General features: G+C 38.7%; 1 protein-coding gene across 17 annotated transcripts in view; it reads right to left on the minus strand.

Annotated features, from left to right (window-relative positions):
• Positions 1–12,745, minus strand: part of rbfox2.S (RNA binding fox-1 homolog 2 S homeolog) — a 170,545-nt gene that overhangs the window by 42,602 nt on the left and 115,198 nt on the right. The window contains exon 2 of one of the 17 annotated variants that reach the window (XM_018259285.2): positions 12,481–12,546. The exons of the other annotated variants lie outside the window; for them this stretch is intronic. Coding sequence (XP_018114774.1) covers positions 12,481–12,546 — 66 coding nt within the window. The remainder of the gene's footprint in view (positions 1–12,480; positions 12,547–12,745) is intronic. 17 annotated transcript variants of the gene reach the window in all.

A 12,745-nucleotide genomic window follows, 5' to 3' on the forward strand; every position in this document is an offset into this window, starting at 1 on the left:
TCTGACCGCCCATTACTATTCTTTAGGATCCGATCGTTGGGCCTTAGGGCCCACGATCAGATCAGCCCAATATTGCCCACCTCAAGGTGGGCATATCGGGGAGAGATCCAACCGTTTGGCGACATCGCCAAACGAGCGGATCTCTCCATGTATGGCCACCTTAATACATCTTTTAGGCAAAAGTAGACCCCCTATAAGATATATTGGATCTAACTGTCAATGAATATCTTACACCCAACTCCTGCATGAAGACAGAATGAAGAGAAACAGATGCTGAGAGAGGGCTAATGAAGATAAACTTTATTATTTCAGAAACAGTACAGAATTTTTAACTGAATGTATTTAGAAAACATCTTATTTCGTTTTGCTAAGGCTTATATTAAATTTTAATATACATTATAGTTCCCTTTTAAGGAAAATATACATGCACACCTATCACATCAATAAATGTATAGTAAAAGAACAGAGTAGTCTCTCCAAGCAATTTCTACACAAGGTGAATGCTGGGTAAATAGAGAATGCTGGGAGGTATCCGATTGCGCTCTCTATTTACCACCTCACCCGATCAAACTGTTTGTGTTACTCGCTGGAGAGGTGAAACCGGGTGCTTAGCTTCTAACGTCCCCCAGATCAATCTCCCATTACCGAGTTCTTAAAAATATTGGTACCGTACGTGCTTACACAAGATCGAGTACAATAGCATAGTCTGCAAAGGTTTGTGCTGAAAAAGAAAAAAAAAAACCCATACATTTTATAAATATTTAAAGAGGCCCATATTTTCCATTAACTGTATCCCTTATTCATTTCTTCAAGTGCCTTCTAATTCCCGATCTGTATCAGCCATATAATCTTACCCAGTAGTGTTTTATCACCTAGTTAATCTGATCTAATTGCACCTTACAATTCTGTTAAACTAGTCTCAAAGTGCCTGTATTGTAATGCCAGTGACTTAGTACCTATTTAACCCATGTGGGCTTTCGTCTAGGTCACGGTTGCCAAACCTCTTCTTTTATTACAATACAATTAATGTGTGGGTCTGTAGTGAAACTGTCCAATAGGATAACAATGTCAGACACTTGTTTTATGGATTAAATCATGGGAAAAAAAAAAGGAACACTAGAAGCCCCTATTGATTATCCTGATTGCCCCATCATGTTCAAGTAGATCCTATAAACCATAATTACCCACATTCTTCCATGGATGATAACTGATCAGATTAATTTGATTGCTAAGGAGCTTAAGGAAGATTCTCTTCCTAATCTCGTTTTACTCACACTCTCTCTACCCAATACCAAGGAGCAAGTCCCTAATCTGCTCTCTGACAGCTGCACAAATGAGTAGGAAATAACCCAGTTTTGGGTAATTAATGATCCTCCCAATTCCAACAGAGTTTCCTGGCAGCTAGCACTTCAGTGTTTACTCTTCTTTGTATTATTAGAGGATGCAAATCTTTGGTAAACACAAAGACATTACCTAAAATTGCTATTGTGGTTTTCCTAGGAAGACCTATTTTTTGAGTTCTCTCAGTCTTAGTAGGTTTTTAGAGGACAGCAAAGCTTTGATTAATGGTAGGCCCATAAGCAAAGACTTTTTTCAATTACTTTCCATCTTTAAACTTAACTTAAATTTTGGAAAAACGGTAAAAAATTAATGTTCACGTCTCTAGTGTTTCATTCTGGCAACTCAGTGATCCAGGAGCGTCTGAAATGTTACAATTTGCTACATTTAGTTGATACAATTAGTTGATACATTTCTCAGCAACATATGTGGAATATTAGCAACTATTGTTTCAGTTCTAACAGCCGCCTGTAATGAAACTCAGGGATTCTGCTCAACAGGATTAAAGATAACAAATGTATCAACTAAATGTACAAATTTAGAACAGTTACAGAGTCGACGACCCCCTCCCAGAGCTGAAAAATGAAACTTTGCACTTTAATTAACTTTGAGTATAATGTAGAGAATGATATCGTGAGACAATTTGCAATGGTTATTAATTTTTATTATCTGTGGTTTTTGAGTTATTTAGTTTGTATACATCAGTTCTCCAGTTTTTATTATTTCAGAAATCAAGTTGCTAGGGTCCATATAACCCTAGCAACCATGCACTGAGACATATAGATAGGAGAGGCCCTGAACAGAATGATAAGTAATAGAAATAGCAATAACAATATGTTTACAGCCTTACAGAGCTGATTGGACAATTGGAGTTGACTTATTTCATTAACACCAATGCTAAACACCACAGAATATGGAACAAACCCAACTGTCCCAATGATAATGATCCTGCAAGATTTAAAGTTTTGGGTCGACAATTTTCAACATCACTATGGCATTATTATTTAACCAATGGCTCTTCAGGTGCCAGTAAAACACATCTCACAGCACAGCAATCTCAAGACCTACATGGTTAAGTAGCATTAAAAATCTATCCTGTTTCTAAAATTCTTCACTTAAACGGATAAATAAGGGTAGACCATTCCCTCTGGTAAATGTGCACTAAATGAGCGAAGGCACTCTATTGTAGGTTTTATTAAAAAACACTTCTGAGCTGAATACTTCAGGGGCAATAAAAAGCAGAAGATAAGAAGTACCTCTAAAGTGTACATATATTTTTTAAATGTCTTGTTCAGTATGCCATACTCGCAGGAGTATAGGGAATCAATGCTGATCATTAACATATCCCAACTATTTGGTCCACAGGCAAAACAGATAGATATTGTTCCATTTGTTCACTCTGACGTCTCCTCTCATTTCTATCTGCTGATGAACCAAGTCATCGATCAACTGCAATTTGACAGGATTGCAGAATGGCCTATCGAACCTGCCGCCTGAGGTTACAGACGCCACGTCCCAAATACAGGCATCCATGGTTTACTATAAAAGGTGTTTTTATAGAGCCATAGCTTGCATGACATTCCTGTACAAGCAAAGATGGAGACAACGTTTAATTTGCAGGGTGTCTGGCTCTTATTTGGCTACAAGTTGATTCATTACAGAAAGGACTTGAATGATAAACTCACTTTCTCAGAAAATGATAAACTGACACTTTCTCAGAAAGCCAAAAATAAATATAAATATATAAATATATAAATATATATATATATATATATATACACACACACACACACACACACACACACACACACACACACACAGAATACCTCAATATCAAGTACCCTGATTTTATGTTTTCCCAGCATTTTACATTTTTTATTTATGGTCCCACCAATTTATAATGCATTTCAATGGGTGCACTCCCCCCCCCTCCCCCATAGTGTAAAATTAATGCTGCAATGTTTAAAGGGATCCTGTCATCGGAAAACATGTTTTTTTCAAAAAGCATGAGTTAGTGCTACTCCAGCAGAATTCTACACTGAAATTCATTTCTCAAAAGAGCAAACAGATTTTTTTATATTCAATTTTGAAATCTGACATGGGGCTAGACATTTTGTCAATTTCCCAGCTGCCCCAAGTCATGTGACTTGTGCCTGCACTTTAGGAGAGAAATGCTTTCTGGCAGGCTGCTGTTTTTCCTTCTCAATGTAACTGAATGTGTCTCAGTGAGACATGGGTTTTTACTATTGAGTGTTGTTCTTAGATCTACCAGGCAGCTGTTATCTTGTGTTAGGGAGCTGTTATCTGGTTACCTTCCCATTGTTCTTTTGTTTGGCTGCTGGGGGGGAAAAGGGAGGGGGGTCATATCACTCTAAAGGTGGCCATACACGGGCAGATAAAGCTGCCGATATCGGTCGTTTGGACCGATTTGACAGCTTATCTGCCCGTGTATGGGGGCTTCCGACGGGTCATCCCGATCGATATCTGGCCACGATATCGATCGGGAAGGTTGGATTTTTACCCGACCGACCCGTCGGAGCCGCTTGGTGCATCGTAATTCGATCGTTCGGCCATACGGCCGAACGCTCGAATTACCCCCGATATAGCCACGCATATCGGGGAAAGATCCGCTCGTTTGGCGATGTTGCCAAACGAGCGGATCTTTAAGTCTATGGCCACCTTAACTTGCAGTACAGCAGTAAATTGAAGTTTATCAGAGCACAAGTCACATGACTTGGGGCAGCTGGGAAATTGACAATATGTCTAGCCCCATGTCAGATTTCAAAATTGAATATAAAAAAATCTCTTTGCTCTTTTGAGAAATGGATTTCAGTGCAGAATTCTGATGGAGCAGCACTATTAACTGATTCATTTTGAAAAAAAAATGTTTTTTCCCAATGACAGTATCCCTTTAACCCTTGGTATTAACACAATAAATATTGTGCTACCTCTGACAGCCTGTGACTCCTGTGTTTATATCCTTTCAGGACTTGAAGAAAAAGTTACTTTAACGCATTTCCCTCATTTAACATTTTCCTGGATTTTACATAATATTTCCATGGTCCCCTGAAAAATGTACAATGGGGGTTCTACTGTATATCAGTTTAAGTTTACAATAAAAAAAATCAATAACACAGCTCCATGGGTGTGTAATATTACTAGCAGCAACTTGTTTATGCACAGAGGTGAGATTAGGGAAGGCAGAGAGATTATTCCAAGCCCCAAAACCCCATCCTCAGTATCTGTATTTATGCTTTTAATGCAGTATTGATCTAACAGATGCACAGACAGCAGGCGCCGGCACCATGATCAAAGCAATGCCCCTTTACTGAGTGCTTTGCTGGAAAATGACTCTCTGTATGGATGTTGGCTTATGCACTTGCAATGCAAATATATAGAATATAAATACACCAACATCGCACATCTGCAAAACAAGAGTGATTGGATTGGAAAGCACAGGAGCAAGTACATGCCTTGCATTACGATAAAGCTCAAACGCTTTTTAATATACAGATATTTATTCAATGATATTGTGTGATTGTCTACAAACCTGTCCCCAATCCAGAGCCATATCACCATGCACTACGTACTACTTCCACCAATGAAAGTGCTCAGAATCAGAACTCACAGCTGGATTGGATAGGACTGGAGCAAAAAGGGGCAGAGGCAGAAAATCAAGGTGACTTAATATAAACTGAAAAATATGCTGGAAAATATGACCTTCAGTCAGAACATAAATACACCAAAGTAAAAATACAAGCTGTCAAATCTGCCAGGTGAATAGGGTTAGACAAGGCTGCATTTGAAAGAAAATAAACCATAGGAACTATAGGATGAACTAGAGCGCAAGATGGTGCAGTGAAAATGAAAGCAGTATATATATATATATATATATATATATATATATATATATATATATATATATATATTCATGTAGAAAGCTGACGCACACTGGGATTTATCAAAAATAAAACTTATTTTATTGGATCGACGTTTCGGTCCACACACGGACCTTTATCAAGATGATAAAGGTCCGAGACCGAAACGTCGATCCAATAAAATAAGTTTTATTTTTGATAAATCCCAGTGTGCGTCAGCTTTCTACATGAATATATGGTTTTTTTCTGACTAGCACCTGGGTTTTTGCTTCAGTAAGTGTGTGCCACAGCCCTTCTACATGTATGTGTATATATATATATATATATATATATATATATATATATATATATATATATATATATATATATATATATATATATATATAGATTTATATATATATATATATATATATATAGATTTATATATATATATATATAGATTTATGTACTAAAGCTGCTGGCCAGGAGTTTAATATCCATTAACAGCAAATAAAATGCTCTATAGTACGGACTCATTCCTTTCTGTTCCATCTGACATCTATCTTGGGAGCAGAGTCAAATCCTTACACTGCAAGATATCATTCCCTAAATCTTTAGGTCTTGAAGAGATTAGGTTGCCAGATTTAATCTGAGACAAAATGCCCCTAACCATAGTTTATGGATGCTTTTAAGCTTATAGCACATGGGGTATTTTGTGGCATTTTGTCTCAGACGTTTCTTAAGGGGAAAAAAATGTTTGTTTTTTTTTAATGAAACCGAGAGTCGCTGTGATTATGGTACATGCAGAAGATTGTCACTGATGTCCCTGTGTTTGAGTGGGTTTCCTCTCACACCCCAAGGCTTACAGGAAGTTTAATTGGTTCCTGATAAAACTGACCATACTGTGTGTGAATGTGATAGGGACCTTAGATTGAAAGCTCCACTGGGTCATGGACTGATGGAATGATGAACCCTCTCTAGAAAGATTCTGGAGAATATGTCAGTGCTATAGAAATCAAAATCCCTTGCTACCTGCCACAAATAATATAGAGGCATCTGGAAACCCGTTATACAAAAAGCTCTTAATTATGGAAAGGTTGTCTCCCATAGACTCTGTTTCAAATAATCCAAATTTTTAAAAAATGATTTCCTTTTTCTCTGTAATAATAATAATAATAATAATAATAATAAAACAGTACCTTGTACTTGATGTAACTGATCCTTATTGGAAGCAACACCAGGTTATTGGGTTTATTTAATGTTTATACGATTTTCTAGTAGACTTAAGGTATGAAGATCCAAATAACGAAAAGATCCATTAATCAGAAAACCCCAGGTCCCGAGCATTCTGGATAACAGGTCCCATACCTGTACCACTGACATGAAAGGATAATACTACAGGTTTATTCTGCATGTCTGATTTTCACTTGAAAATACACACCACCGAATTTTAATCAGCATCATTGGAAGGGGTAGTGGGGATCAACACATGCCATGGCCCACGGTTCATAAATTGCAAAAGTATCAAAAATGTGAAAATAGCAATAATACTAATGTAATGTAAGATGATGGCCTGATGTGTTTATATAGACCGCGAATGCAGCCTCGGGAATGGGGGAATTATTTAAGGAAGTAAAAAGGGAGAAACAGTGTACTGAAGAGGCCATTGTTGATATAAAAATGGCACAAAATATATTAATTATTTTAATGTTTATTATAATTATTCAGGGTCCTGAATAAACATTTTGTGGAAGACTCAGACTGAGCCACATCAAAAAGCAAAGGAAGCCATTGGCAAGTAGATACCATTCAACCAATTACACTTTAAGGGTAGGGGCACACGGGGAGATTAGTCACCTGCGATTTTTAAAAAGGAGGCGCACACATCCAGCTGATCGGTTTCAGGTAAGGGCCACAATAAGAGCCTCTGGTACACAGTACATAATTCACACATGTGTAACAGATTCCATCAGCCAACAATCTGACAGTTATGGATCTGAACTCAGGACACAAATGTAATTCAGCGATGTTAAGGAATATCTAACAAGCACATGTGCAGCAACAAATACTATTTACTGCTTTTTGGAATATCTGCAAGTGAACCAATTTGGGTCATGGAGGTCCAGGAGTACTAGTTTTCTTATGAAAGGAAGCAAAAAGAGAGTTCTACAGTGCAGACATACTTTGCATTCATATACCCCCAGCACAGAGCTACTGAACAAACAAGCTGACCATGTGGGATAGATGGAAATGCAGCAAATAATATGGGTATTGGAGGTGTTGGAGGGCTGAGTGCTTTCTGCAGAGTCTTGATTTGGTTGCACCTCTGCATTCCATCTTGTGATATCTCCAATCATACTGCTCCTCCCTCCCCCCATACCTCTCCTTGCCACAAGTCTGTTTGATGCACTGTGTGTTCCTGGCCTCCCCCCTCATCCTCCTCCATTCCTTCTGTGCAAACACATAGCTAATGATACACATCAACCCCCCCCCCCAACTCTCCCACCCTAGCTAGAGGCAAAGACCTATTCTGGGGGGGGGGGGCTTTACATCACAATAGGTCAGCATTCATGAAAGCACTTAGCCAAACCACACATCTATTTCCAGCACAACAATTTAACCATTTGATTCCACTGCAGATTTCAGGCTTTGACTATTACATTTTGGTTTCTTAGGGCAGAGGGAGACACAAAGATTTGGGGAGATTTAGTCGCTCTGTGACTAATCGCCTCTTCTTCGGGTGACTAATCTCCCCAAAAAGCCTTCCTGCCGGCTAGAATCTAGATAGCTGACAGGGTGGCACTCAGAGCGCTTTGAGGAAACTTCAGGCGACTTTGAAAAACGAAGTGCTCCGAGTGCCATCCTATCGCCGATTTAGATTCTCCCTGGCAGGAAGGCTTTTCGTGGAGATTAGTCGCCCCCAAAGAAGAGACGATTTGTCACTGGGCGACAATCTCCCCAAAACTTTGCTTCTGCCCTTAGACAGCTTCCCAAGTGTGAATTTAAGGTTTCTGGCATCCATCAAGCAACTGCTGCATTTCTTTATTTATTTATTTTGTATCAAATACTTATTTCAGGACAGTCTCCGGGACGGGACAGCACAGTCCAGAAAAATAACTGCCAATCACAATCACTTCAGAGAAGTAAGCTATCTAAGTCTTGGAGAACTTTGTTCTTTTTTTTTTCATCCAGAGTGACTTATACTCCTGTCATCTAAATAGCTAGATATGCCCATCCTCTGCTCTTAAAGGGACCTCCCTTAGTTTTCATGTTTATAAGTCAACTTTCCATTAGATAACAATTTTACTTAAATACAAATTTTGCTAGAAGTGAAGTGTAAAGCTTGCCATAGACGCAACGATCCGATCGTACGAATCGTGGATTCGTACGATTTTCGGACCGTGTGTGGAGAGTCCCGACATTTTTCGTCCGGCAGAGATCGGTCATTTGGTCGATATCACTGCGTGTATTGCCGATTGTACGATTTTCAGTGGGAGACTGTCACCAGCTTTGTCAGACTTAACTATCATACGATTGCTGTCAGGGGCAGAACATCGGCTGATCTGTTCTTTTACTACTTTATTTGATCTGAATGGTAAGACTTTGATCTGAATCGTTAGTGGCAGGTCGGGAGATGGGAAAGTCCGATCGTACGTAGATTCGTACAATCGGATCTTTGCGTCTATGGCCAGCTTAACAACAAATACTGGTATAAAAGTTTAACAAGGCACTTTTACTTTCTTTGCCCTTTGTCTTAAATGAAATGTAGATAACACTGGCCATTGATTCCCCTCCCCCCACCCCCATTTGTGTCCTTGGTAGTTCAATGGTTAAGAGAGTCCAGGCAGAATATAATAAGCTGCAGGCAGAAGTGTGCCTATCATGTCCCCACTCTGTATCTGGGACAAGGGGAGGGTCAACTATCAACAAGATCTATGACCCTTTTAGAAAAAGATCCCCCATTGTGGTTGGCATGTTCTTAAAGTGACAGCAGCTAATTTTCTCCTATTCACATCTACCCCTTTTACAAACGTCCCCCCTAATCCACCTTCTTTCATTTCTACCACTCTTGTTTGTCACCCCCCCCTTTCCTTTCCGGTCTCAGATTGGAAGCAGATCTGCCTGGGAGTACAGATAAAGCACAGTATGGAAACACACAGACAGTCTAAAGATCTGATTCATGTTGCCCAGACTCTATGTTGCATGGGGGAGCTGCTAGTTTAACACTGCAGGATTGTGGTGTATAGTTCTGCACTGTCATATCTGGAGAGGCTGCGAGTAAACAGCACTTTAGTGAATCCAAATGTTTACTATGACTGTGAAAGGAATCGTATAAGGGATGTCAAACTGAAGAGTTAAGTGGCTGGTGAGAATTACAGCCTTCAGACTGACTGGTAATACTGGGAGATAGAGTTCACAACAGCTAGATGGGATTCATGCTTACAAGGCCAAATCACTGTTATGTACTTTATCAGTTAAGGAGATATATAAATTTCATGATTGAGGACTAAAATGATAGTCCAAAAAATGAATTAAAAAAAAAAAAACATGCTGGCGGGCAAAACTAACCCACCATGTTCACATTTTGTTTCATTAAAGAAAAGTGTGTTGTTGTGGTTGCCACAATATCAGCATAATGTTTTCTTTCCACTAATAAAGTTATCTTCCGTTTTGTTCCAAAATAGTTTACTATTTCCAGGCCTCATTCTGAATCACACCATGTTCACACAGTGCAAAAGAGCCAATTTGCATTGTGTAAAAGATATAAATTACACTCCCAAAGAGGCTGCCTCGTTCAAAAGGGAACATTATTACAGCAGGACAGACTGTATATTCCTTAAACTCTAAACAGTCTACTGAATTAACAAAGCTAACCATGAAAAGTATTGCCAATATGCAGTCACTGGTGTCCATTTACCAAAAAGAATTTCATATCAAGTCCCATAAAATGAGCTGATCTCATCTTAATAAACTAGCAAGTCCTCACTGAACCAAAACATATAAATGCTCTTCTGCTTTAAGGTTCAGGGCACACGCTCAGATTCGGGGAGATTAGTTGTCCGGTGACAAATCTCCTCTTCTTCGGGGGCGACTAATGTCCCCGAACTGCCTGCCGCCGGCTAGAATGTAATATGTTGGCGGGATGGCACAAGGAGCACTTTGTTTCGGAAGTCGACTAATCTCCCCAAATCGGAGCATGTGCCATGACCCTAAGGGCCATGGCACACCAGGCTATTGGGGTGCTTAAAGCATTATGTTCCTTTGTAGGCCATAAATAATTTGCTAAAGCAACCTCCCAAAGACTTTAATATAAATGAGCATATAAGTGCTGACCCAAGCATTTGTCATGAGATTTACATTCACATCTATGGGAGGCTGCTTTAGTTTCTTTTTTTCGAGGTACTTATAAAAATAAAGGCAGCGCTTAAAGTGCCCAGAGTAGCCCTCTGAGCCATTAACCTATGAGATCAAGGTCCATGCTTACAAGACCAGTTTATACTATGCTGGCAGTTGCCAGGGTTTCTGAAATCCAGAAAGGATCCAAGAAGACAGGTAGTAAACTGGTTGTCTGTTTGTAAATTTATTGTTCTGTAGGACAAGATACTTTGCTCACACAGTGATTATTAGTTATACATTAACTATATGTAGACATATTCATGAGCTGACAAGACTGCTGACACTGAACCCTTTCCCCACCCCTGCTCCCTTTTCAAACCATTACCACTTATTTTTTACAACATTGCTATAAACCAAACTACAGCTAGATAATGTATCAGTTGATCCCTATCCATTTACATTTTAACCCAGTAAGTCTACAGTTTTTATTCTACATCCTTTGCATGTTAATTGAATGTAAGGCCTGAGCTTATTATAAGGTTATTGTAATGCTGTGTATTTGCTCGATACTATATAAATGCATAATTGGTCAAGATGGGTCCAAATCATCTTCTACCTTGAATGCTAGAATTTTTCTCCAAGGGCTGAACTGCACAAGAGCTTTTATCAAAAGCCCTTGAATTGACAGATAGCATCCAACAAACAGGATATAGTTGATGACTAAAATGAACGTAACAGATATTAATATTTGATTTTTAAACAACAGAAAGTGTTTGCTATCCAACACAACACGACTGTCTCAATAGAACACTTCATGCTTTGTTTTTAGCTGGCAAGATACGGTTAGACTTTTGTTTCTCATGGAAATTCGACTGACGTGGTACGCAGGTGCGTGAAAAACAAGAATCCGTCCACTTTTTCCCAATGCGATTTTACTTTACATAACACGGAGGATTATATTTTATAGCGTCTCACAAAATATTGAGCTGTAGTGTAATTAGATTTTGCGAGACAGATCAGCCTATGGGACCAAAGTCTTGGGTGTAGTTCAGACTTCAGCTTTTGCTTACTTCCAAGTATCCAAATGAGTTTAAACTCATTAGCTACATCACTCTGTTGCCAATCAATGCATAGTAATGGAATAAATATGTTCAAGTGTTTGAAAATATGCTGCACAGGAGCCTATTTAGCTGCAACTCGCCAGAACAAAAGACATTTATATATTTTCCCCTTGCAAGACACTTTAAATGTTGTTAACTAGCATGCCCCCATTACTACCTCCAGCAGTCCTAAATGCCCCAGAACTAACTGTCCCTCTTAGATTTTCTGACTATTTGAGTCTGAGTTCAAATATACCCTAACTGTGTAGTGCTAACAAACATATGCATCAGTCATATATGCTTTTTTCAGAGATGTAACATAGTACAAAGAAGTACAATCAGGTAACAAACAGCTGAAACACATAAAGGAGAATACAAAATGATAAGTAGCACAACTAATATGAAGGCCAGGAAAGTAGAAACATGTTGTGTTATAAAGATGTGCTAGTTACTTGCAAAAATGTTGCCATAAACGAGTACAAATGGGAAGATGTGTTTTTTGTAGAATTTTGCCAATACCTGTACCCACAATACAGGGAGATTTGTTGACATTACATTACCTGGAACATTCTTAACAAAATGCATTGGATCATCTTCAAGAAAACTGGTGTTTAGGACACACACAATTCTTCACAAGAACTGGATTGTCTATAGTTGGGGTTAATTGATTTCCAATACAGTAATGTATACAATAAAAACTGCTATGGAGGCTGTAATTAATAGTTTAAAATGGTATGTCCCTTTTGCCTGGAGATTAATAAAACAAAATCACAGATTATTACTGTTAAGGTCCCCAACAGCAGCATCACTCCTTTGTCCCCAAGAGAGGCATTACTTAATCAGTGTACCTCAATTCCAAGCAAAGTAAGTGGAGATCCCCATGTTCCCTTAAGTGCCATATGTACTGCAGCATCCTTAAAGGGTTGGAATTCGAAAGAAGAGAAATTTAGTAAAATGGGAGGTGGACCAAAAATATGGAGATAATTTGCCCAGGATACAAGTCTGTACAAGATGGCAAATGCTTCAGTATTTAAACACAGTAAAAGCTTTAGCTCCTAAAAATTCCCATCATGGCTACTAATTTATTCATTTGTTTCTGTAGAAGCTCCTTCC

The sequence above is a fragment of the Xenopus laevis genome, chromosome 4S (genome assembly GCF_017654675.1).
Source record: "Xenopus laevis strain J_2021 chromosome 4S, Xenopus_laevis_v10.1, whole genome shotgun sequence".
Taxonomy (NCBI): Eukaryota; Metazoa; Chordata; class Amphibia; order Anura; family Pipidae; genus Xenopus; species Xenopus laevis.